The sequence below is a fragment of the Bos indicus x Bos taurus genome, chromosome 15, assembly GCF_003369695.1.
Source record: "Bos indicus x Bos taurus breed Angus x Brahman F1 hybrid chromosome 15, Bos_hybrid_MaternalHap_v2.0, whole genome shotgun sequence".
Taxonomy (NCBI): Eukaryota; Metazoa; Chordata; class Mammalia; order Artiodactyla; family Bovidae; genus Bos; species Bos indicus x Bos taurus.
In genome coordinates this window covers 7,384,507-7,410,604 of record NC_040090.1, presented here as the reverse complement: position 1 = coordinate 7,410,604, position 26,098 = coordinate 7,384,507, and the positions used below count along the sequence as shown (strand labels likewise).

At 42.6% G+C, this 26,098-nt stretch overlaps 3 protein-coding genes across 24 annotated transcripts in view; 1 reads left to right on the top strand and 2 right to left on the bottom strand.

The window, feature by feature from the left end:
- The window catches only part of AMBRA1 (autophagy and beclin 1 regulator 1), a 173,052-nt gene extending 167,767 nt beyond the window's left edge, over nt 1–5,285 (bottom strand). For 4 of the 8 annotated variants that reach the window (XM_027562491.1, XM_027562494.1, XM_027562493.1 and 1 more), the window contains exon 1: nt 5,073–5,285. The gene's annotated coding sequence lies outside the window, so the exon portion shown is untranslated. The remainder of the gene's footprint in view (nt 1–5,072) is intronic. The other 4 variants (XM_027562496.1, XM_027562497.1, XM_027562500.1 and 1 more) reach the window with 1 other exon arrangement.
- A 6,604-nt stretch (nt 5,286–11,889) lies between these two features.
- Nucleotides 11,890–20,868, bottom strand: HARBI1 (harbinger transposase derived 1). 2 transcript variants are annotated; one of them, XM_027562488.1, is made up of 3 exons: nt 20,756–20,868; nt 18,958–19,770; nt 11,890–12,789 (listed from the first exon to the last, which is right to left on the bottom strand). In XM_027562488.1, exons 2-3 carry the CDS (start codon nt 19,625–19,627, stop codon nt 12,410–12,412), a joined length of 1,050 nt encoding a protein of 349 aa, XP_027418289.1. In that variant the 5' UTR covers nt 19,628–19,770; nt 20,756–20,868; the 3' UTR covers nt 11,890–12,409. The 2 variants fall into 2 exon arrangements, with proteins under 2 accessions (XP_027418289.1, XP_027418291.1); XM_027562490.1 differs by having other exon boundaries at nt 20,672–20,759.
- A 135-nt stretch (nt 20,869–21,003) lies between these two features.
- ATG13 (autophagy related 13) overlaps nt 21,004–26,098 on the top strand; it is a 42,119-nt gene continuing 37,024 nt past the window's right edge. For 2 of the 14 annotated variants that reach the window (XM_027562480.1, XM_027562477.1), the window contains exons 1-2: nt 21,007–21,520; nt 21,920–22,032. The gene's annotated coding sequence lies outside the window, so the exon portion shown is untranslated. Of the gene's footprint in view, nt 21,521–21,919; nt 22,033–26,098 lie in introns of all 14 variants that reach the window. The other 12 variants (XM_027562473.1, XM_027562475.1, XM_027562482.1 and 9 more) reach the window with 12 other exon arrangements.

Genomic DNA, 26,098 nt, shown 5'->3' with positions numbered 1-26,098 from the left:
TGATTTCACATTCCAGGATGTCTGGCTCTAGATCAGTGATCACACCATCGTGATTATCTGGGTCATGAAGATCTTTTTTGAGGGCAAAGGGTCTCTCCCTTTAAGTAAAGCTAAATACTTCAGTTTATTCCCTGCTATGAACATTTGAAGGCCCATACGCAGTTTTCAAATTCACTGAACTCAACTTTCAAAGAATAGCTTCTTCAGGGAAAAAACTAATAAATGGAAACTATAAGAAGTAAAAATTAAATTCATTAGTCAAGCATGCTAGATATTCATTAAGTCACGGTTATCTTGTGGTCATGTATGAATGTGAGAGTTGGACTGTGAAGAAGGCTGAGCGCTGAAGAATTGATGCTTTTGAACTGTGGTGTTGGAGAAGACTCTTGAGAGTCCCTTGGACTGCAAGGAGATCCAACCAGTCCATTCTGAAGGAGATCAGCCCTGGGATTTCTTTGGAAGAAATGATGCTGAAGCTGAAACTCCAGTACTTTGACCACCTCATGCGAAGAGTTGACTCACTGGAAAAGACTGATGCTGGGAGGGATTGGGGGCAAGAGGAGAAGGGGAGGACAGAGGATGAGATGGCTGGATGGCATCACTGACTCAATGGATGTGAGTCTCAGTGAACTCCAGGAGTTGGTGATGGACAGGGAGGCCTGGCGTGCTGCGATTCATGGGGTTGCAAAGAGTCGAACACGACTGAGCGACTGATCTGATCTGATCCTTTACTAAGCCAAATCCAGTGTTATCATACATTAAGTAACAGACAAACATTACAGACAGCAATCTATGAAGACTTCCATTGTAATGGCAACAGGAGAACTTTAATTCTCTGAATCGTGGTATGTTGTGATTGCAACTTTTTAGGGGACTTACTGTCAACTCCCACAAACGCCCAGTGCATTCCTCATGCCTTCATCTCTCTCTCTCTCTCCCCTCAGCCCTTGTCTGTTTCCTTTACAGCACAGCCTACATTTCAATCTTTATCAGATACCTGGTCAATTCTGCTCCCCACTCAAATTAATTCCATCAGGTCAGGAACACTCATGTCTTACTTTTGTACCCCAGCATCTAATAAGCCTTCCGTAATTATTTGTTAGATGAATAGAAGTCTGAAAAGGTGAGGCTTGAAACATACAGTTGCAATCAAGAAAGAGTTCCAAAAGGTCTGACTGGAGTATTTCACACCTCAGAACAAAAACACAGTACCGCAACAATGCTCAGTGAAGAAAGGAGAAAGCTTAGGCAAAGAAGTGAAGATTATCAACCCTAAGAGCAAAGGAAGCGACAGAGAACAAGCTAGAAAAGACTACACTAATCCACAAACAAGCCAGGACTAACTGGAATAGAGGGAGTATCAGGCAGCACCTAAAACTTCTCTCCCTCGCACTTCCAAGGACGTGCCCCTTGACACAAACACTTTAGTAAGCTTCTCCAGGGCACTTAATGTTTGTCGCTTCTGTTTTCCATGACCGTCAGGCACAACGCTGCCTTCAAAGAAGCAAGCGGACCGAGAACCCAGACGACATCAAGTCATTGTTGCTCTAAGATAGCACAGACGTTAACACTGGAGGAGCACCTTATCTTTTCAAAGCAGCTTCAAGTATCTTCTTTTTATCAACAGAAGTTATTACAATAGCAGCATTATCTTTCCCATCCTTTCAATACAGACACATAAAAGTGCTCAAAGCCTTGAATTTGAGTCCTACCTCTGCTACATACGTGCTGTGTGATCTGGGACAAATCATTCACTTCTCTGTGATCTGAGTATCCATGGGGAAAATAATATGTACCTTCAAGGACTGTTCTGAGCATTAAGTGAGATTAACACTTGTAAAGAATACAACACAGTAAATGCTCAATAAAGGAAAGTAATCTTCCCTATGGCCTCCTTAAATAGTCCGTACAAGATTTCTCAGCTAGTAAGATGGTAAACCTAGGACTTAAACCCAGGCCGCCTGATTCCTTAATCTGTTTTCTTCCAGCCACATCGCTCTGGCAGTCTGCCGCATACTACTGACACATAAATATATTGACAATAACTGGTCACAAAATTTTTATCTATCAGTAACTAATTTTAGCTTTGAGAAAAAGGGACCAAAAAAAAAAAAAAAAACAACCTGATCTAATTAACCTGGGGGGAGGAGGGGTTTGAAAATATAAAACATCAATTATATCCCCAAGCCGCAGCAGAGGTGGTACCACAGCACTTCCGTACAAACAAAAAAATATGACAAGAAACAGAAAGTTCTCTCTGGGTTTATGAGGAACAATTGGAGAAAGAAACGAGCATGACTATGATTAAAGGAACTGAAAAAACCTTAGGTTTTTTTTTTTTGGTAAACCAAACCACTGGGCAAAAAGATCTGCATCCCATTCCAAAATAACTCAATCAGGGCTGAGAAGTATCTTTAAAAAAGAGGCCGCAGTGTGCTAACAACAAACTTTTCCTTCCAAGTCTTTTAAGAGTCAGATAAACGGGAAGAGTGAGATAAACCACCCATGTAAACTGTCAACGTTCAACAAGATCCTTGAAGACCATAAATGTCTGTTTTGGATTCAGTATTAATAAGCAGCATAAAGGACCGTGATCAAAAGGATAAAAGTCTCATAAGTAACCTAACACAAGTTGCAAAATATTTTGAAAATTATACAGTATAAAACTAAGCTATTATTCTGTTAATAAAAATAACCAACTGCTTTCAAGTGATATATATAATGAAACTTTTTTAAGTGGTATACATAACTCCTTTCAGGATAAGTTCTAAAAGACATTCAAAGAAATTCACATCTTTAACAATCCCCAAGAACTTTCTTACTAAAAGAGAAGACAGAATAATTCAGCCACATTCGGAATTTGTAAATTCTGAAAGAAAGGCCAGAAGAGAGCTTGACCTGACATTAGCAGAACACAAGAGTTAACCCAGAAAGGTAAAAGTTGAGTGAATGTCTACCACAAAGCAGGGGGGAAGCTGATAAGAAGTTCCACCCTTTCCACCACAACCAAATTTCTTGTCCTCTTCAATTCAACTTAAACCTCTGCTAATTATTTTCCACGAAAGCATAACAAAATACTCCTAACATTTCTTCCTGACACTCACAGCAAATTTCATTTCTTATTTAGCATTCATTAGGAGCCACTAACTCTAAATTCTATGCAGAACCTATCAATCTCCAGGGGAATATGTCCCTCCCTCCTCTAAATTCTTTGTTGTTGTCACTGTTCAGTGAGTTGTGTCTCTTTTGCAACCCCATAGACTGTAGCCTGCCAGGCTCCTCAGTCCATGGGATTTCCCAGGCAAGAGTGTGGGAGTGGTTTGCCATTTCCTTCTCCAGACGTTCTTCCCGGATCAGGGATCGAACCGGGGAAGCCCTCTAAATTCTTTTCTCTGATATTAAATTCTCTTCTGTCATAGAAACTTTTTCAGAGAACACACATTAGCCTAACTTCCCAATATAGAGTCTCCATAAAGACAGTCTAGTAACTCTTCATTAATCTCTTCCTGGGAGCACTCAGGATCTGGCAATTAGGAAATCACTCAAGATCAAGGGCCCCTACATTTAAATCCTGCTGACCTCACTAAAATGATGATGATAATGATAATAGAAAGAAAAAACAATAATCCTTCCAAAACTCATGTGAGAAGTCTAAATTTGTTAAAGTACATAGACTTGTATAGTCTCCCTCCAAGGACTACAAATTTAGTCTCTTCTCCCTTAAGAAAACCCAACTCCTACTGATTCTAAATTTGTACTATGGAAATACTTATTCAACCTAGAATGACCTCTAGGTTGATTATTTTTTTCAACAAAGAAATTACACAAATTAGAATCATGCCACTAAATCCAATGAAAATAAAATGAGGAAGAACATTTAGTCTCCAAAGTTTCCGGGCTAGGAGAGAAAAGGAAAAAATAATGGAGTTCCCATATTTAAACTTTCGATTTAAATATGTCAGTATGTGAATGATTTCTACACATAGTCTTTTAAACTCTAGTATACGCAGTAACTAAGTCACTAATGAAATACAACAACACTGGCAAAAAAGAGACTCCTTGGGTTTTATTTGGATTCTTCCTAGAAAGCAGTCTCTCAGGACAAATATCTGACTTCAAAATCTTGACCATCCTCTTCAGGACATTAAGTACTTAACACCACAGTAGAAAGACTTCCAGTGAGAAACAGGCTGCGAGGAAGGAGGAGACAGAAAGTACCAAACCGAAAGCAAACCAGGGAGCAAACAAAATTTTCTATCAAGAAACAAAAAGAAATTGTCATGACTCCTCCCGCTAAAATGATACAGACTTTCAACGCAAAACCAGCCGCAAGACTGCGTGTTCCCTTTACTTCTGAAGTCTCCAGGGACGGAATCTACCTATATTCCTCGGAAGGAGGGACTAGAGAGACAATCAAACGACAAATCACTATGTGGATAAAATGACTGGTTAAGTATGGGGCGGGGGGACACACACAATGAACTGGTAAACAACGAAAAAATGAACTCACAGTACATTTAAAGATCTGTGCCGGATATGGGGAAAGTCACGTCCCAGATCAACCTCAGTTTCCCTACCCAAAAATAGGCGAGAACGTGACACTTGGCTCAGAGGAACCGGAGGGCCCTGCGGCCGCAGGCCTCCACCTAGTCAAGGGTCCCTTCGAAGGCCGGACTCGGAGAGTGTCCCCCAGTGCAACTGAGTCGTGACACCCGGAGCCTTTGGGGGGCGGGAGGCCAAAGCGCGCAAAGCTCTACCCGCTGCTAAAAAGAGGCTTCTCCCACACACTGGGGGTACCGACACCCTCCCCGGACCCACCGAGCCCTCGCTCCCGGACCACTCCAGGCGGCAACCCCAGCATCCCTTCCCTCCTTCCGGTTTCCTCCCTCCGCTGCCCGCCGCCTCTCCGACCGCGCCCCCGAAAGCCGCCGCCGTGTAGCTCCTCCTCTGCCTGAGTCTCCGCGGCCGACCGGCGCGCCCGCCCACCTACCCACCCGCCGGCGCCAAGGTCTTCCGAACCCGGCAGGGGAAGGATGCCGGGCCGGGGCCTCCCAGGCTCCTCCCGGGCCTACCTGCGAGGCGGGCGGGGGCTCGGTTTGCAGCCCAACGGGTGGACTGAGCCGCGCACTAGAAGGAGAGGCAAGAAGGAAGCGAGAGGTCCGCTCCGCCGACCGGCGGGAGAAAGCAGCCTGAGCGCGGGGGCCTCGCGGACGAGAAGCCTTCGACCCGGCGCCGCCGCCGCCGCCGCCGCTGCCGCTCGGGAGACATCAAGCGAGAAGACGGCGCAGGAGATCACCGAATAGACGAACGCCCCAGACCTCAAAGGAGGAGCGCCCAAGCAATCGTTCAGGGAACCGCAGTTGAGCGTCGAGAAACAGCTTCGCTCCAACTCCAGGTCCGGCTCCTGTCCAAGGCATAAATAAACGAACCCAGATCATAAGCCGTGGAGTCAGAGTAGACGGGCTTCTGCCATTTTCTGTGTCGAGTGCGGGCTGTCTAAATTGTTTAGAGAACCGGAATTTCTCTTGAGAATGTTGAAGGGCAAGTCTTAGTATAATAACACTTTGTTACTTAACTGTAATTCAGCGACTACCTTATGGACTCTCAACAGTATTTATCCCACCTGAGCCAATTTGACCTTATTGGCTCAGTGAGGTGAATTTTAAAAAAGATAGATTAGATAGATAAAGATATAGCAGAGGCACGGAGAGAATCCAGGCTGAGGAACAAATAATCTCTATTTAAGCTCCAATTAGCTCCCATAAGCATAGCAGAGAAAAGCTGGGAACGTTCAGGGTTGTGCAGTCTGATCTTACAGCAGGAAATATAATAGACATACTGCTTTAATTTTATTCCAAAGGCCTAGAACCACAGCTGTGCTTCTTAATAATACATAATAACCAATAGACTCTTTGGGTTCTAAACTCAACAAAGTGTTATCGGCACAACTATGGCCTGTTTTTGAACTCTCTTAGTAGACAGACTAACATGGTCAGCACAAATATGGTAATATGTTCATTCCAAGCATAATTTAATAAATCATGTAGATCACCACAGTATGGTTTACCAACTGTGAGCAATAATAGTTTATCTTACCCTCCTTAGGTTTAAAAAGAAAAGACAGTCCCAGCCCTTATTAAAGAGTATATAATCCAGTCAAAGTGAAAGCCCACATACTTACAGCATTAGTTTTATTTACAATTATTTACAATTTTCTGTAATTTTTAAAAAATCCTTTAAACGCATGAAACTATTTAAGGGGCAATTCATATACATATATAATGCATGATAAGACCAGCATCCAAAATATGAGGACAAAACGCTTTATTGTCTATCATTGTTTTAGAGGACTTTTCAAATGAGTAACTATTATAGCAACATTTATAAAGGCCTAAAACAAAAGAATGTGATCATCTTCCAAATTATTCATATTCCCATGAAGTCCTTGGATATATCCTATAGTAATTTTTTCTATTTATTCTTTTGACCTCGCCATGTGGCTTGAGGGATTTTAGTTCCTCAATCTGGGATTGAACCTAAGCCATGGTGGTGAAAGCCCGGAGTCCTAACCAGTAGAGGGCCAGGGAATTCCTCTACATAATTTTTGTTCAATTTAAGCAGAAATACAATAGCATTATTGTTTTGCTTTGTATCGTTTCCCTATTAAAGCTTTTAATAGTTGTTACTTTAAACGATTGCACAATATTCTGTTGAGAAGATTTACTGACCATGCTCCCCATTTTGAATATGTATGTTACTTCCAAATATTTTCCCTGTAATTGCATCTCCTGCAAAGAGGCAGCTATAATCTTATTATTTATGATTAGGACCTACTACACATAAACAAAAAGAGCAAAGAAATAAGGCAGAGGTTTATTTCTCTGTCATGTAAAAGAAATCCAGAGATGCACAGCCTCCAGGAAGGTGCAGCCGCTCAGCATCAGGGCTCAGGTTACTATCTTGTTGCTGTGACATCTTCAATAAGTGGTTTTCATCTTAGGTCCAAGACAGCTGCTCGAGCTCTAGTTATCATGTCTACATTCCAAGCAGCAGGAAGCTCAAAGAGGAAAGGCATGTCTCCTGGCCATAAGGCCACATCTTGAAAACAGCACAGGACATTTCCACTTACATTCCAGTGGCCAAAATAGAGTCACATAGCCACACCTAACTAGGAATTTGTCTTTACCCTGGGAAGCCATATACCCGTGAAAAGTCATGGGCAAGAGGACCCTGGAGAAGAAAATGGCAACCCACTCCAGTATTCTTGCCTGGAAAATCCTATGGACAGAGGACCCTGGCGGGTTACAGTCCATAGGGTCGCAAAAGAGTTGTACTCGACTTAGCAACTAACAACAATAAGCAGTCTCTGCCAAGTTCCTGGAGCAAGTTGAGGAGCAGGCAAATTAACCTTGTTTTGCTGTTATCTCAGGGCTGGGCTTCTACTCCTAGAATACATGTTTTAGAGAAGCTTCTTTCTTGGAGAGCCTTGTGGGGCTTAAGTATCTAAAGCTACAGCCCACACTCAAACTTGACCTATGCAATGACTTTTTTTTGAAACCTTGATTTCAATGAGGAAAACTAAACAAATTAATTTCAAGGCGATAGGAAGCTTTTGGTTTTTCGAATCTGGAGACTTTTATTTTGGGAAAAACACTTGAAGGCTATGCAAATATAAATCTAAAATCCACATCTGAAAATGCAGATGTTTGAGAAGTTGAGGCTACACTGCTCTGTGAAACCATGGAAAACGGTTTTTATTCTGCAGGCAGACTTGCATCTTTACAGAAAAATTTCGTTAGAGAAACTGTTTCAAGTGTGACAATAAACCATTACTTATTCTTATCAAGTCTATTGGGGCAGAAGAGAAGATAACAAAAGAGCCAGGGCTGAAACCCTCAAACCTACAGAAATCTTCTCATGCTGGAGGGAGACCTGAAAAAAGAAGCCAGATCATCTGGGATACATAACACAGACACCTTCAACTTGGTGTTAAAAAACTCAACGACTCATTTTTATGTTGATTGTTCATTATTGTATCCTGGTAGGAGTCTTCTGGAGGAGTCACCCCCTTGAAAGTAAGAGGAGGCTTCCCCTGAAATCGGGTGACCAACTGTCTCAGTTTGCTAAGGACTAAACAGTTTCCCAGGACACAGGAGTTTCAGCGCTAAAACTGAGACAACAGAGGGCAAACCAGGAGAGTTGGCCACCCTAAGAATAATCAAAGCCGCTGTCAATCGTGTGGAAAAGTTTGGAAAGACTAAACCAGGAATGAGGACTGGGACTTATTGACCTGGGGGAGTTGCTTGAGATAAAGGGTGAAGGGAAGGGACACAAGAGAAGGGGAGGAGACTGTTCCTTATGTTGCTCTAGGCTCTGAGAAATTTAACACACTTGGTGGTAGGAATCAAGTCTGAAGCTAGGGTGAGATAACTCTGCAGCAGTACCACGAGTCATCTTATTAGGAAGCCCAGGAAGAGGGGGCTTCCCAGGTGGCTCAGTGGTAAAGAATCTGCCTGCCAAGTAGGAGACGCAGGTTAGATTCCTGGGTCAAAATGATGAGCCAGTCAGAGGCTCTGCTGTTGCAATCCTATTTTGTTCTTTTGTCCTCTGGTCTCATGGCACCTTGGGAGAATGTACACACTGCAAGCTGGACAGTAAAGGTAGAAGCAGTGTAGCAACGGAGGAGCTGCCAGGGAACAGGAGAGTTCCAGAACAGCAACTAACCATTCACAAAACAGCAGCAGGCTTTTCCTTCTCTGGGATTATTTATATAGGATCAATTTCTAGTAGTGGAATTAGTGAATGGATTGAAACATATGAGCATTTTTAGACTCTAGAATGGCACCAAGCTCAGTCCTTCTATAAAGACACCTGTATACGTAAAGGCTAGATAGTCTCAACAGTATGAAACTGAATGTTTTGCTGGGCAAACATGAAGATTCCTTTCCAAAGGACTTTGAAATTTACCATCCTATGATTTCAAGGTCTAGTTTGCTTGTACCATATATCAGGGGATCTCATATCTCCTATTTGTTTATCACAACGTGGGATCTTAGATGGTAGCCACATTAAAAAAAAAAAAAGCCTGTGAATTTTATGTGTTAGATACCTGGAGTGTCCCCAGCCTTCAACTCATATTTTTTCTTCCTTCTGCACTGCCATTCTTACTTAATGCTGAGTCCATGATCTCTTATACTCACAATTTTGTAAAATCTAGGTGGGATCTAGGGAGCAAAAGAGCCCCGAGGATATGTGCATGCACAGTGGTTAAAACCCCTGCTTTCTTATTATTTTGACTTCCTCTTAACTTCCCCTCCATTTGCTAGGGAAATCAGCAGACACTTAGTTCTTGAGTTTTCAGTTTATTTCAGGTAGGGATAGTATGTCTATTCTCTATCTAGCCTCTATTTTACTCCTCCTCATCTCTTATACTGTTTCATATCTGATCCCATTAAGATTGTGACTTGTTTCTTTGTTCCTGAATTAGATGAACTTGCTATAGATCCTTTATAGTTCAGGAAAGGAGCTCCATCTCTGCTCAGTTCCTTTTAAACTAAGAATATGTTTATGTTCCCTCATTTGTGTCATTTGGAACTGGGAAACCAATGGTGACCCAATATTGTAGTTTTTCCTTAGTATAACCTGAGACTTCCACTGTTTTGCAACAGCTAAGGGCAAATCTGGAAGACTCTCAGGCTGGCCAGATGGAATCATCTATGGGAAGATGAAGCTTACATAAGATGGGCAAAATCCTTCACTCTTTCCCAAAGCTATACCATGAAGATACTGCTGCTAAGTTGCGTCAGTCATGTCCGACTCTGTGCAACCCCATAGATGGCAGCCCACCAGGCTCCGCCGTCCCTGGGATTCTCCAGGCAAGAACACTGGAGTGCGTTGCCATTTCCTTCTCCAATGCATGAAAGTGAAAAGTCAAAGCGAAGTCACTCAGTCGTGTCCGACTCTTTGTGGCCCCATGGACTGTAGTCTACCAGGCTCCTCAGTCCATGGGATTTTCCAGGCAAGAGTACTGGAGTGGGTTGCCATTGCTTCTCCAACGAAGGTACTATATATCCACAATAAGGCCCTCAAGAGAAGACTTCTCAGGCACTTATAAAAAGCTCCTATGAGCAAACCCTTGGTAATGTGGAAATACAGATCCTGATCCCTCCCCTAGATCATTTTGGGTAATAACTATGGACTGAAAAAAAAAAAAAAAAAACTGGCCTATAGAAATCCAGATCCAAAGGAAATTAAAGGAATAGATTTGAACAGTTACTCGGTGAAATTATTAGGGAACGAAATGCTCCTGGGGAAAAACACTGCCATCCAATGTTTAGTCTGTGTGCTAAGTCACTTCAGTCGTGTCCGACTCTGTGCGACCCCATAGACGGCAGCCCAACAGGCTCCCCTGTCTCTGGGATTCTCCAGGCAAGAACATTGGAGTGGGTTGCCATTTCCTTCTCCAATGCATGAAAGTGAAAAGTGAAAGTGAAGTCGCTCAGTCGTGTTCGACCCTCAGTGACCCCATGGACTGCAGCCCACCAGGCTCCTCCGCCCATGGGGTTTTCCAGGCAAGAGTACTGGAGTGGGGTGCCATCGCCTTTTCCATTAGTCTGTTTAGCACTCAGAAATTACCTTTGGTGTGCAAGTAACAGACTTGAAATTGCTAATGAAATCGCCCCTAGACTGTTCTTCCCATTGAGGCTTCCTGTCACCAACTAATGAGTTAAGTTGTAAAACCCCCAATTTCCCTTTAATGTAGTTTTTGAAGGCTAAGAGGCTAGGCACTTTTCAAGATTACACTCCACCTTGCCACTTAACATGCACAGATGGCAGTAAGCCTTTCCTCTTGCAATATTCATAATGGAACCAAAACTTTATAGGGAAAAATACCCATCTCAGGAAACTTGGAAAGACAGAGTTAAAATATTGTCTTATGAGGGAGACAAAGCAAGCCTGGGTCACAAGTTAAAACTTCACAAAGGAAAAAAAAACAACAAAACATAACCAGGCACCTCTATTTCATAATGAATAGAACTAAAGTTTCCAGTCTCCTCTTCCTTGTCCACTCCCAGCTCAATGATCACTATACTTGTCAAGCTCCACCTCCTGCCAAATGGACCCACTCTTTATAGAGTAGGATGGTGATGGGAAATAGCATTTGGAGTAGAAATAAACAGCAGATAATAATCCATAATTGTTTTTAATCTTGAGGCTGAGTCACCCTCGATTTATTTCCAAATTTCTTCTGTCATCAGCTGTTCATTTCTTTACTTTGAAAATCACCAGATTAACACTGCCAGAGGCAGGTAGGAAAAGATCCAAGAGGACAATTCAGAGTGATCACATGGTGAGTGGCTGAGAAACCAGGAACAAAACAAACCTCAGGAAAGTCTCTTTTTGGTCCCAGCAAAGGCACCAATGTGTGAACCTAATTCACACTTTCATTATTCCAATTGGGTTCTTTTTATATCAGTATAATTTTAGAATAAGACTTGGTGGGGGATTATTTATTTCCTGAGAAATTCTGTCCATCACTTTGCACACAAGATAATTCAAGTAGATCTAACTTCAAAATTAATTTCAAATCAAGGAATTATATCCCTTTTACCGCTCTTTTTTTCGTAATACTTTATTCCATCAGGGTCTTTAGATCCTCTGTAAAAGTGTAAGCTTTCTGTTTTATCTATATTTGACTTGTCTTTTTTAAGCTGATTGAATTCCTAAACCCACTTAACCTTTAGCACCTACTCGGGGTTGGAAGTAGGAGATTGGAGTCCACATGTTCTCCTTGGGAGCTAGGTCCAAGTCAGCTCAATTACTGCAGACAGATTAAGATGGAGGTTTCAGACTGTCCCTCACATCTTCTTAAAAACACACACTGCAAGCTCAGATTAGTAGCCGTTTATTTATGTCAGAAGCCCATTCCCCAGCTGAAAATCACTTTTCACACTTGCCTCATATTATGTCTTCATAGGTAGGAAATTAGAAAAGCTAAAATACCATCCAAATAATTCAGGACAAATATTGCTTTCTTTTGAAATCTCGAGATAATTGCAACAAACAAAGCGTTCGTCTGGCTAGATGCTGTTTTCCTCTTTGATTCTGTAAGCATGAAATAAATGTCTACAACGAAGGAACTTTCAATTGAGTGAATGGTGCTAACCTGGTGTTCAGTGCATAGCAGGGAACTGTTGGTCTTGGGGGTTTCTGTTTAGTTAATAAATTTGCAAATGAATCAAGATATTCTGGTGTTGACCCAACCCTTCTAAAACACGCAGATTATATATCAATTTGTGACAAGTGTCCACACACTCAGTCATGCTAGGCGATGGGACTGTGGAGGGGGTACTGAGAGGGGAAGTTTGTCACAGCTCCTGGAAAGCCTCGCTCCTCCCCACCTTCCACATTAGCTGAAGTGAGTGAGCATCAGCTCTTGACGGATACGATCAGCCTCCAGGTCCAAGGACTCCATGTGCTCATATTCCTCCTCGGGGGGCTGTTCCACCGGGCCGGTCACTGGAGAGGACCACACATCCATCCCGTGCTCCAGGGAGATGTTGTGGAGGACGCAGCAGGCCAGGATGATGTGGCTGGACTTCTCCGGGGAGTACTGCAGTGCCCCCTTGGATCCATCCAGGCAGCGGAATCGGGAGCAGAGCGTTCGGAAGGTCTTCTCAATCACACTGTGAGTTGCAGAATGGGCCATGTTATAGCGATATTCAGCTGGAGTTTCAGGAATGTGAAGTGGGGTCATGAGCCAGGTGCGGAGAAAGAAGGAACTGTCACCTGTGGGGAAGGCCCAAAGAAATCACAGACGTTTATAACTGGATTACAAACAAAAAAAGAAAAGCCAGGTGCATATACTGGAGAAGGCAATGACACCCCACTCCAGTACTCTTGCCTGGAAAATCCCATGGACGGAGGAGCCTGGTAGGCTGCAGTCCATGGGGTCGCTAAGAGTTGGACACGACTGACCGACTTCACTTTCACTTTTCACTTTCATGCATTGGAGAAGGAAATGGCACCCACTCCAGTGTTCTTGCCTGGAGAATCTCAGGGACGGGGGAGCCTGGTGGGCTGCCGTCTATAGGGTCGCACAGGGTCAGACACGACTGAAGTGACTTAGCAGCAGGTGCATATACAGAGAATGGACAAGAATATGTAACTGTTTCTGGAGCCAAAGCAGAGCAGGGAAACAGAGAGAGAAATGCTGTGGTATAGAGAAGGCATGCCTATGTGAGGAGCAGGAAGACAGGCATCTTGGCTGGGAATACCCTTGGTTAAAACCAACAGGGAAAAAAAGCTGACATGGCTAAAGAAAGCTAAGTCTGATGGAATGTGGGATGGAGGTGAAAGCACTGGAGCAAATGAAATTCTTGAATATTCTTTTTTTTTGCCGTGATATGTGGCTTATGAGATCCTAGTTGCCTGACCAGGGATTGAACCTGGGCCCCCAGCAGCAGAAGCACAGAGTCCTAACCACTGGACTTCTAGGCAATTCCAGGATTTTCTAAATTCAGAGATATTGTTCTAAAATAAAAAGTTAGTTTAAACTACCACATAGCAAGCCAATCTTTAAAATCTCTAGGGACTTCCCTGGTGGTCCAGTGACCAAGACTCTGTACTCCCAATGCAGGGGCCCCAGGTTCAATCCTTGGTCAGGGAACTAGATCCCACATGCCACAACTAAGAGTTTGTATGCCACAACTAAAGATCCCCCAGCTGCAACTAAGACCCAGAGTGGCCAAATAAATAAACATTTTAAAATAAAATAAAATCTCTAAAGAGCAAGAGTGCAAGAGAGAAATAGGAAGTTCTGCCAGAAGACCTCAAAACATTTATGAGGAAAAAAATCTCTAACTTTACCATTAAAATGTCAGGTATGAAGGCATTACCAGGCGATTTCAGAGGATTTTATAGACAATAATCATTCATTCTTCCAGTGCTCAGGAGAATAAAAGTGCCAGCAGAGATGTTCTGCCAACCTAGAAATCACACTCATTAGGACCACACCTTTGTAACAGAGGAACTGGTAGAATTTCACATTAACAAGGAAAGCATAAATATAATGATGCAAATAATAACAGTCAGGGATAGGGAAGTAAAATCAGAAGTCAATTAAAATTATATACACAAGGCATCTCCTTTAAATGACTTCTGCACCAATGATCCTGGGAAGCACTACAAACAAAACTGGTGTGCAGTGTCCCATTACAATAGCACAATGTTTCTACAATGTTTACTTGTCTTGATTCACTAAATTTGGAAGGTGAAATGTCTCAGATAGAAGCACAAACCCTTAGAAATTTGAGACAAATAGACCTAAGGAATACCAGCTTGCATACTTGTTGTGTTCCTCACCCACCATCAATTTCAGTAAATAGTTATGGACTGTTCAGAGAGTGCTAGGCACTGTTCCAAATATATAGAACTCCTTTCTTTTAGGAGCTTACATTTCCAAGACCTGTGTTAACTTTAAATGCAGTTTTTTAACTAAAAACATTACTGAGATATTGACACATAACACTGTATTAGTTCTAGGTAGACTGGATTAACTTTAATTTTTTAAAATTTATTTGCGGCCGCACTGGGTCCTCATTGCCATGCGCCGGCTTTCTCTAGACGTGGTGAGCAGAGGCCACTCTCTAGTTGCGGCGTATGAGCTTCTCGTTGCAGTGGCTTCTCTTGTTGCGAAGCCCTGGCTCCAGGCACGAGGGCTTCAGTAGTTGTGGTTTCCGGGCTCTAGAGCAGAGGCTCAATAGTTGTGTCACGCGGGTTTAGTTGCTCTGTGGCATGTGGAATTTCCCCGGATTAGGGATCAAACCCATGTTTCCTGCGTTGGCAGCTGGATTCTTTACCACTGAGCCACCAGGGAAGCCCCTGGATTAACTTTAAGTATCTGAGATATCAAATATCTTCAAATTGTATATTTGGCTGACTTTTTTCCTCCTAAGTACAACCTTCTTTAATTGAACTTGTCCCTAATATATACTGTATATAAGAAACTGATGTTATAAGTCATAATGAAAATAATATCTATGACACTGAATACCTACTATGTAGTAGGCATTGTATTATCTCTTTTCCAATCCCAGCTCTGCCAGGCAGATATTATTGAACTCATTTTATAAATGAGAAAATAAAAATATATGTCGGCCATCCTATGATCTGTCAGGCACAGAAGAGGAAGGAGCTAGTCAACTAATGCTAATAACGTCAGAGGCAGAGTCACTAAAACAATGGTATAATGCTGCAAGAGACAATTAAAAAACATTTAAGATGGATGTCGAGGCACTTCCCTGGCAGTCCAGTGGTTAGGACTCTGTGTTTCCAAGGCTGGGGGAATGTGGGTTTGATCCCTGGTCAGGGCACTACGATCCTACATGCCTCGTGGACAACAAATAAATAAATAAATAAATAAAAAGATGAATGTGAAAACACAGACATGCTAAATATTTGTTAAATGTCACTCTAAGAAACAATATGAGCTTTAATTGGGTAAACATACAAGATCAGCTAGTTAGTGGTGACCTTTTATAAAACGCCCGATCACCATTAACTGGTTATAATCCAGAAAGACAGACACTCAGGAGGGGATTAGGATCAGAATTGCTAAACAGATTATAATTGCTTATATGATCAGTCATCCAAGAGACATTCTGGCAGAGCTTACCCGAAGCTGCTTAACAGGACTAGGTCAAGAGCTGAAGGAATAACTTGGGCTGAACTGTGTGTAGGAGCAGGTACATTTAGAGAAGAAGAATTAGCTGATGCCCTCTGAAGGGGCAGACAAGAATGAGGACGTGAAGGCATGACACCCAAGGTTAAAATATGCTCAACAAACAAACAAAACCCAAGGGGGAATCACAGCTAGTTCTAGGTTTAGCAAATCTAGAACCGCTCTACAAATCTGATGGTGTACTTAAGATACAATCAGTCATCTTATCTCTCTTTTTTTTCAACATCTTGTCATTCCTCGGAATCCTACCAGTTTTCCCTATATGTGAAACCAGTGTTTTCCAACCATCTATTCATTACAAATAATTTGGGCCACCTGATAAAAATGATGATAGGATTCTTTTCTTGAAGAATCTCATTTCTGAAGTCTGAAGTGGGTCCCTTTATTTTAAACAAATTTCCCAGATAGAGGACTTCCCTGGTGGTCCAGTGGTTAAGAATTCACCTTGCCATGCAGGGGATAAGGGTTCGATCCTCGGTCGGGGAACTGAGACCCCACATGCTGAGGGGCCGCCTGTACACTGTCACAACGCAGCCGGTACTCTGGAGCCCATGCTCCACCACTAGAGAAGAGCCCATGTGCCCAGTGCCTCAACTAAGACTTGACGCAGCCAAAAATAAGTACATACATTTTAAAAATTCCCCAGATAACTCTTTTTGATCTGTAAAAATTGTGAAACACTACACTAGTTCACATGTTTTCAAACTAGTTTGCCTGTTACAGCTCATGGAGGCTTTTCAAAGGATCTGTGCTAGAACTGAGGATACTAAAGGAATTAATTTCCATAGCATCAACTTCTGTGGGTATACTTCCCTGGCATCATTAGTGTCTAGCATGTGGCCGGGTACCAAAACTGGCCTTAATAAACATCTGTTAAGTGTGGTTGAAATGTTTCCGTCTCTCCCACTTGCACTCTTTCTGTCAAGAGGGCAATCAGAAAAATACATAAAAATTTGTCCAAATTTTTACGTATTTTCAGCTATGTCCTGTAAACAACTGAAAAACTACTTTAAAGCCATAATTCCAACTGAAACTGGGGTCCCCAATTGTGAAGGAAAAGAAAATCAGTGATTGGTACATGACCTTGAAGTCCTAGCAAAAAGACCATTTGCCAAATAGAGTAACTCCTCATATGATTCATTCTAAAAAAATAAACACAAATGGCACAGATGTTCTGTGCCTTAATTTCCTCTTCTGTGAAAATGCTGACATTAGCATATAACTCCTTACAAGTTTTTATAAGGATTAAGTGAGATAATCCAAGGCAAAGTACTTACAAGATCGCCTGACTAACTTGACTAACGTGCTCAGTCATTTCTAGCTGGCGTTCGAGTTAGGGTACCCAGGTGATGTCACAAGAAATCAGCTTGGAACCCAAGTACTTCCCCAGCTGTGGAAGAAGAAGCTGGATGAGACATTTGCAGTCTTTCCCTCTCTTCTTGGTATGAGTTGATTGAAAACAGAATTTACAAATTCAGACTAGGCAAAAGGCGGGATTAACACAAACATCCAGTAAGGCAATGAGAAGGCGATGTACCGGCAACAGTGTAGAAGCGACAACTGAAGAGAATCAGTTCATCTCCAAGCTGTTGCCCGTGGTGCCCTGGCAGTGCCAAACCAGCCAGTGTGACAGCGGTCTCTTTTCACCTGGAAGGGGGGAAGGGTTCTTTTTCTTTTTTTGACCACCTTGTCAGGCATGTGGGATCTTATTTCTTCGACCAGGAATCAAACCTGAATCCCACGCATTGGAAGCACAGAATTTTAACCACTGGACTTCTGGCAAAGTCCCAGGGAAGGTTTTTCTTTAACTGTCAGTAAGCACATTAAAGAAAAAAAAAATTCCTGGGCATCTATTACATGTGAAACACTGCATAACAAGCATGTGCAGTGCAGACTGGCCTTAATAAACCAGGTTAAGATTCATGGTTTTGAAAGAGAGGTCTTCTGATGCTTAATGTGCTCCTTCATCTCTCACATATGTTGTATACAAGATAACCCCTGTCTTGTTGCTCACAAAAAGAGCAGTGCTTTAAAAATAAAACAAAAAGAAAGCTGCCAGGCTTGAGGGTTTCATCACTGCTAACTAACTGTATTCCTCTCAGCTCTACAGTCACATTGGTTTGCACTGCTTCGTACCGACTGGGTTCTTGTTCTACTCAGATTATTAAGCCTGGCTTTCCGAGGGCACTTGGGCAGGCAGGTCTATGAAGCGAGTTTCCATAAGAACTGTATAAACGCACTGTCTACTGTCATTTTCATATAGACGTCATGGAGACAGTCACCGATGGCAAAAAGAATACATGTGCACAATACTTCAGAGTGAACTTGCGTATATATTCCCTAATCCTAACAACAGATATTACTGCCCTTAGCATTACTTTCACTATTTTACAGACGATAAAAATGAAGGCTCTGGGACTTCCCTGGTGGTCCAGGGGTTAAGACTCCACGCTCCCAATGCACGGGACCCAGGTTCGATCCCTGGTCAGGCAACTAGATCGCACACGCCTCAACAAAGGTTCCATGTACTACAACTAAGACTGGCGCAGCCAAATAAATTCTAAAAAGTTAAGGCTCAATCGTATGAAGGTACTATATTTAACCAGATCTGCACTGATAAGTACTTTGGCTTTATTTAAGGGGAATTTTTGTTGTTGCTACTGTTGTTTGGGACTACAAAATACTGTTGTTATGCAAGTTCCTGTGTGTAATTTTGTTTTGCATATTTCTGAATATGTACCTCCAAGATAAATTCTTAGAAGAACTGAGTCAAATCATATGTTTTTAAATGTTAGTGTCTTCTGGGACTTCCCTGGTGGTCCAGTGGTTAAGAATACACCTTCCAATGCTGGGAACTCAGGCTCGATCCCTGGTCCAGAAACCAAGATCTCACGTGCCGAGGGGCAACTAAGCCCGCGTGCAGCAACTCCAGAGAAGGCCCTGAACCTAGAGAAGCCCTCACACTGCAAGGAAGAGCCTGTGTGCCCCAACTAAGACCCCACACAGCCAAATAAATAGATAAATATTTTTTATTGTTAATAAGTGTCTTTTAAATGTTGATTTAAAAAAATTAGGGCTCAGAGAGTTCTCATCCGAGGTCGTGTTGAAAAGAGAACAGGACTGAGACTCAGGTCTATAGACCTCCATATTTCATTCTACTGTCCCAGGTATTTTTTCACTATCTACAGAATGAAGCATTTATACCTCAGACTTACCAAGAAGCCAGCTCTCTTTGTGCATCCCAGCTTCAAACTGACTGCTGAGAGAAGACTGCTGTAGCACAACACAGTCTTGGAGGCTCCCTGGCCAGCTTGTCTCCACAGTCATCAGTGCCCCTCTGATGTCACACACCATCAGGCAATTTAAAGAATGAAGACCTTTACGGTTCACGTAGGAAAGGTCTTCAGCATTTGGTGCCTTGATTGCTACATGCATACAGTCAACTACCCCTATGACTCCTGGTATCCCTGCCAACCCATAGAATTCATCCTTCAGAGCCTGCACAGAGGCTTCATCAGCTGGAAAGTGGATGAACTGCGAAGCTCTTTCCACAAGCGCCTCGGTGACGTTGGCAACACATCGACTCATAGATGCCTGACTGATTCCAATAGCGTCTCCCATCCGAGTCTGGAAGGAACCTGAGGTATAGAAGCCCAGTGCTGCAAGGATCTGTGTCTCTGGGCTAATAGCCCTGGATCTCTGAGTAGGTCTAGAAAGGCTCGCCCCCAAGAGCTCCACCAAGTAATAAATGAACTGTCGTGGAAACCCATACATGGACATCAAGTATTCATCCGTCACATCATCCAGCTTAAAGCGGTCCAATGTCCGGTGACCTCGGCCATATAGCAAGAGATCACAGTCAAGTACTGTTATTGGTATAGCCATGGTACATGTAAATGTTGTTTCTTTCCCTCCGTTATTTTTCCTGAACTCTTTCCAGTGAAGATGCTGATGAAAGAAAGTATTTAAGTGTCAGAATTCAACGGCTAACCGTCATTTAAGTGGCTGTGGTATTTATAATCTTCTCTCTGTAAAGGTTAAACAAAACAAAACAAAACAAGACGTTAGAAACCCACCAAAGACTTTAAAGCGATTCAAAGACCACAACAGATTCTTTTCTCAAATTTCCATTTTGTTCAAGCAAAAGGTGCTATAACTGTAACTCTGGGTTTTTCTCCACTAACTCACGACCACAGGACGGGCTTGCTTTGGCTTGGAGAATGGGAGTTGAGTATTGGTGGCTCATTTAGTGCCTGCCTGGTACTTGAACTGCTTTCCTCCTAGCTCAGTTGGTAAAGAATCTGCCTGCAACGCAGGAGACCCAGGTTAAATTCCTGGGTTGGGAAGATTCTCCGGAGAAGGAACTGGCAACCCATTCCAGTATTCTTGCCTGGAGAATCCTATGGACAGAGAAGCCTGGCAGGTTACAGTCCATGGGGTCGCAAGAGTCGGACACGACTTAGCAACTAAACCACCACAACTTGAATTGGGAAGAGCAAAAGGTTAATGGAGGTGATGGCATAATTATTCACAAAGTAAGAGGTCTGCTCCTAAGTAGACAGGCCACGAAGCCGCTGACAGACGTCATAAGTACTCAGGACAGAGATTAGTCACGGCGGGATTCATGACCCAAACCCTTCTGACTCCACAGGATAAGTAAGGGGTAAAGAGACGCGGGGCGGGCGGGGGTGGGGGGTGGTGGTGTTCAAACCCGTCTAACAGGGAAGGGGCAAAAAAAAAAACAAAAAAACCCGCCCACGACCCAGGCTGGTCGAGGGAGATTACGTGCTTTTAACAGAAGGCTTTCCCCTCACCCCAAGAAACCCAAATCGTGAGGCTGAGGGCTAGGAAGCAGAGAAGACCAGGCAGGTGGGAAGGAAGGCGCAGAAGAGGAGGCTGGGAGAGCTAGGGGCTGACAGGCGACTCCACCTCAAAGGCTTTGAAAAGCTGACTTAGAAGTGGATACGGAAGTGTGATGGTCCCGGCCCAAGTCAGCCGAGGCCGCTCACCCACCTCTCCGCGGCTGCCAGGTTACCCGTCACACTCCCCACCCACCCAGCCGAGCCCGGCCCGCCTCCGGAACCTGCGGCCGAAGACGAGCCGCCACGGCGCTCAGTGCAGGCCCCGCCCCTCCGCGTCAGCGCCCGCCCCGAGCCGCGTCCTCTCTGCGGCCGCCGCCGCGATCTGCGATTCGTCAGCGCACATTCCACACACGGCCCAAACTTTCGCGCTCTTCCAACCCCCGTCTTCCCCCCGCCGCTGGGTTTACCCCTTTCTTTTCTGAGACCCTTGAAGAGATTGGGGACTCAGACTTTGGTAAGGAAACCAGTTTTTACGGACACATCAAAGAGGAAGAAGATTAAGTAGGGCATCCACTTTGTAGAGAAAGTGCGACTGATGTTAGGTAGCTGTACTTCCCCCGTAGCCCTCTTCCTCCCCCGGCCGTCACCGAAGCGGATGAAAACAAACACTAGCGATGGCGGCGCCGGGAAGCGACCAGTGGCTGGGCTTAAGGCAGGAGTGATCGCTTGAGCTGTGAGGGAAGCCTTGAAGAGCGCCTTGTAGACGTGAGTGCGACGACTCGCGCAGTCTTGGGAACGAAACTCCCGGGGCCTGCGAGCCACGAGGCTTCCGAGGTGTGAGGTATTATCTGCGACCCGTGCTGTCACTGCAGCTCCGGAGCGCAGAGCCCTCAGGCAGGAGGCGCAGCTGGCCGGCCCCAGGCCCCGGCCTCCGTAATGAGAGCCCCGAGCCACTCTCTGTGTCGCAGCTTCACAGGTACTAACTTGAGGGAATACCCCCCGCCCCCGGGTCTCCCAGCGCCCCCGGGTCTCCCAGCGCCCCCGGGTCTCTCAGCGCCCCCGGGTGGGAGGCTATGGATCTGCGGCCTGTCGCGTACCTCCTGGCGAAGCCGAAGCCTGCTAGCTGTAGGTCAGTCCCCTGAGCTTTCTTTGGGAAGTCGGGTCAGTGTAGGCCCCATTGGCCCTTGATCATTCCCAGTCCTTACCAAGATCCCCAGAGCTTCTGACTACTTTCTCAGTTCTTTGGGTTAAATCGTAAGGCTTTTCTGGAGGGAATTTGTGGGACCATACCTCTGTGGTTGGGTACCAGTATGAAAAAGATAGATTTTCAGTCAATCAAGGTTTGTTGAGTGCTAAATATGTACTCCGCGTGTAGGTGAGGGAGACTGTTGACTAGTGAAAAAAGGGACCCAAGGTTCACGACTCTCTTACTGGCAGTGGAACGACCTGTGGAAACCTGCGATCCATTCTCATTAAATAAATTTCTGGGTAAGTGGCCAAGCACCTTCTTGGGATTCATCACTACCTTATCTCAGTTTTCACTTTCCCAGTCAGTTATTTACCAAGTTTTCCTGATCAATTCATGCAGCGTTTCACTTTTAGTATTTCTTCCTCTTCTGGCCATCCCACAGCCAGAGAGAAAGGGGTGTAAGGTGGGGCGGTGGGATGGGGGGGGAGATAGGAATGAACGAATATGTGAAGAACAAAAGTACCTATTTTTTCATTATAATTAGTTTAATACGTTTAAAAGTCATCTCCTAAGGTGGTAGAATTTATTGAACACTTCAGTGGGAGATGTGCAATAATATAATAAGCAACAGATCCTTTCTTTACACTAAATTAACTCCAGGTTGTTGTGCATTGTTTTATGTTAGTCCTTTTCAAAAAATAGGTAAATATTGTGGCTCCAACTAAATTATAAGTTTTTCTTTGTTTCTTTAAACTCCATTGTTCAGCTGAGCAGAAGTCTTGTTAAATGCTTGCGGAATGGAATCCTGAGTTAGTATTTTTAATACCTAGTGGATGATGAATAAGTGCTAAAGCAAGTGTCATATATACTCATCTGTATAGTAGAATGTGTGTAGTTAATTCTCTTGCTGTTTTCAAATTGTACGCCTTTGGGTCTAAAGTTAAGACTGCTATGGCAACTTTTGAGATTTATATTTCATGAAAGTTGCAATTACTGTACTTACACCTAACAGTTCCTGTTGTATGTTTGTATTTTTTTCCTTGGGTTGTTATTAAGATCTGCAAAAACTACAGGTCTGCAGCTATTAAATAATCGAAATTATTTTTTTTTATTTAAGGCCTAGGAATCAGCTGGACACAATTCAGTCTTACTATATACACATCCTGGGGCTGTACTGTATGGAGGTAGAGGGCAATAATCTCTTTTTTCCCATTGTCTTACCTGCTTGCATCTACTCAACTGCCTTAGCTTATGACCTCCATGACCCAGAACAAGGTGTCAATAGTCTAAATGCAAAAAGAAGCCTAAGACATTAATATTGAACTTCCAAAGACCTGATTATACATGAGTGAGTTTTCAAAGATAATTTTGACTAATCAGAAAATGCAACCACTATAGAACTTATTGCTCTCACTTGATAAGGTTCATTACAGTTGTTCTGCAGTTACATTTTGTTCCAGCTGTAGTGGAAGTTACTTATTTTGGAATTTTCATCTGGAGGGAATTTATTTAATCTTAGTAATACCTGGAAATCCCTAAAACTTTATTTTTAAATATTTATTTTACTTTTTAAACACTTTTTACTTTATTATAGAAGAGATGAAAATGACATCATAACACTATGGTTGGAGCACTGCTTAGATCCCAGAGAATGAAGAGTACACCTAAAAAATTCTTCACTGTTATGACCCTTTATTATTCAACTTCAGTGTTTTTCTTTTTTAATGAAAAAAGGTACAGAAACTCACTAATAAGAAATACAAGCTATTCAGGTAATATTTGAATTACCATATTGTTTAAGACTCTCTTGACTTGTTTATTGACTTGAGAGTCTTAAAATATGTATACTAAAAGTTTATTCTTGGACAAAGCTTACCTAAACTTTAAGTGTGGATGATTTAGAAGTAATTTCCAGTTTTCGGTGATGAGTTAAATAAGGTGAATTTCCATAGGGCACCATCTTTTCTTGCATGGATTTAATAGAGGAAAGAGTTCATGGGGTTTTGATCTTTGCCTCCTCTTTGTTAAATCATAGACAACAATAAAAACAGCAAGTAGTCACTGATGGTATAAAGGCAGTGTAGCCAGGGAGAATACAAAGAAGGCTAGCTAGTCCACTATGACCAAGGGGAATAGAGAAAGTTTTCTTGGAAATTCTCTAGCGGTCCAGTGGGTAGGACTCTGAACTTGCCCTGCAGGAGCCATGGGTTCTGTCCCTAGTTGGGGAACTAAGATCCCTCATGCCACGCAGCAGACAGATGAAAAAAAAGAAAGAAACTTAAAAATTTAGGTTTTAAAATTAGTTTTAAATTGTTTTTAACTGTAAAGTAAATGTGGCCCAGTTTACTCGTGAAATCCCTGAAATGCCAGAGTAAGTGGCACCAGAAATTTAGATTTGCCCTGGTCGTGTCCCCCATATGCCCTTGGTTACAAGTGATGGGATAAGAGGATAAGAGGGACCTTCCCCGGTGGTCCAGTGGTTAAGACTGAGCTTCTACTGCAGGGGGCATGGGTTTCATTGCTGGTCAGGAAACTAAGATCCTGCATGGCCTGACACAGCCAAAAAAAATTAGTAAATAAGAGAAAGGATAAGATCGTGAATCACGATTACATAGAAAAACAACTAAATTAACATGGAATAGTTAATCTGTCAATAGTTTCTTAGTAAAAGTAAAGGTAAATAAAGAATTTATAAGCAACCTAGGTGTCAACCGACAGATGAATGGATCAACTAGTTATGGTACATATATTCAATGCAATATTACTCAGCCATAAAAAGGAATCAATCTGAGTTAGTTCTAGTGAGGTGAATGGACCTGGAGCCTGTTATACAGAGTGAAATAAGTCAGAAAAACAAATATCATGTATTAATGTATATATATGGAATGTAGAAAAATGGTACTGATGAACCTGTTTGCAGGGCAGAAAGAGAGGCTCAGACATCGAGAACAAACTTACGAATACAGCGAGGGGAGGCCCCGGATGAACTGAGAGAGTAGTGTTGAAATATATACATTACCATGTGCAAAATAGATAGATGATGGAAAGTTGCTGTATAACACAGAGAGCTTAGCCTGGTGCTCTGTGACAACCTAGAGGGGTGGGATGCGGTGGGAGGTGGGAGGGGGAGGTTCAAAAGGGAGGGGCCATCTGTATACCTATGGCTGATTCATGTTGTTTTATGGCAGAAACCAACACAACATTGTAAAGCAATTATCCTCCAATTAAAAATAAATTATCCTCCAATTATAAATAAAATTTAAAAATATTATGTAAATTTTAAAAAGGAATTTATAGAAGTGATAACCCAGGATTCTTGATTTGGAAGATACTGCTTTCACATTCGACTTTTGATTCATACAAATGTAAAAGAAAGAAAGTTAAAAATCGTATTATACCCTCAGGCTTAAGCTTTGTACCCAGCCTCACCTTCCTTCTGTGTTGCCCACAGCTATCAGGTCATTGGAAGATATTATATTGAGAAATACTTGCAGAGGTTTAGAAGTCTTGTTTTAAGTATAAGCTTAAGGGGGTTTTTACCCTTTAATCTATTTCTGTTGGATTTTTCAAGAAATCAGATATTGGCCTTATTTATTCTTTGGACTAGTTTTTAAATTGTTCATAATTAATCAGACACAGCTTTTATCTTTATTCCCACCTCCCATTTTCTGTTGGTTTATTTTACTCTGGTTTCTTAAATTGGATACTTATTTGAGGCTTTTGTTTTTTTAGTTATAAATGCATTTAAGGCTGTAAATTTTCTTCTGACTTGTCTCATTTGTTGTCAAATATTCTTCATTTTGTTAATTTCTCGATCATTTGTAACTGTTTTTATTTCAATATTTATTATAAAAAGATTTCTATTGTATACATAGTTAACTTTTTATTATGTTTCTAGTTTGCTTGGAAAGAAAATTTTTTAGATGGTCAAGAACATGATCAATTTATGGTGTCCCTTGAACTGAGAACCCTCATGCCACACTGCGTGACCTAAAAAATTTTTTTTAATAAAATAAAAACAAAACTCTATGTTAAAAATTAGAAAACATAGAAATTATTTTTTCAGTGGTCAATGTTAACTTTTCCCAGTTTTAAGGGCTAGAGCTATTATCTGGGATCATTTTTGTATGTTGTCTTGCCAAATTATTCAGCTTTTGCTTTGAAATTGTTTGCCTCTTCCTTTTGGAGAGGGAAATGGCAACCCGCTCCAGTATTCTTGCCTGGAGAATCCCATGGACAGAGGAGCCTGGCGGGCTACAGTCCACAGGGTCACAAAGAGTCGGGCACGACTGAGCGAGTTCACTTTCTCTTCTTTATTGACTGCCTCACCTTAATCCAGTGTTATCACCACTCTCATCTGGATTT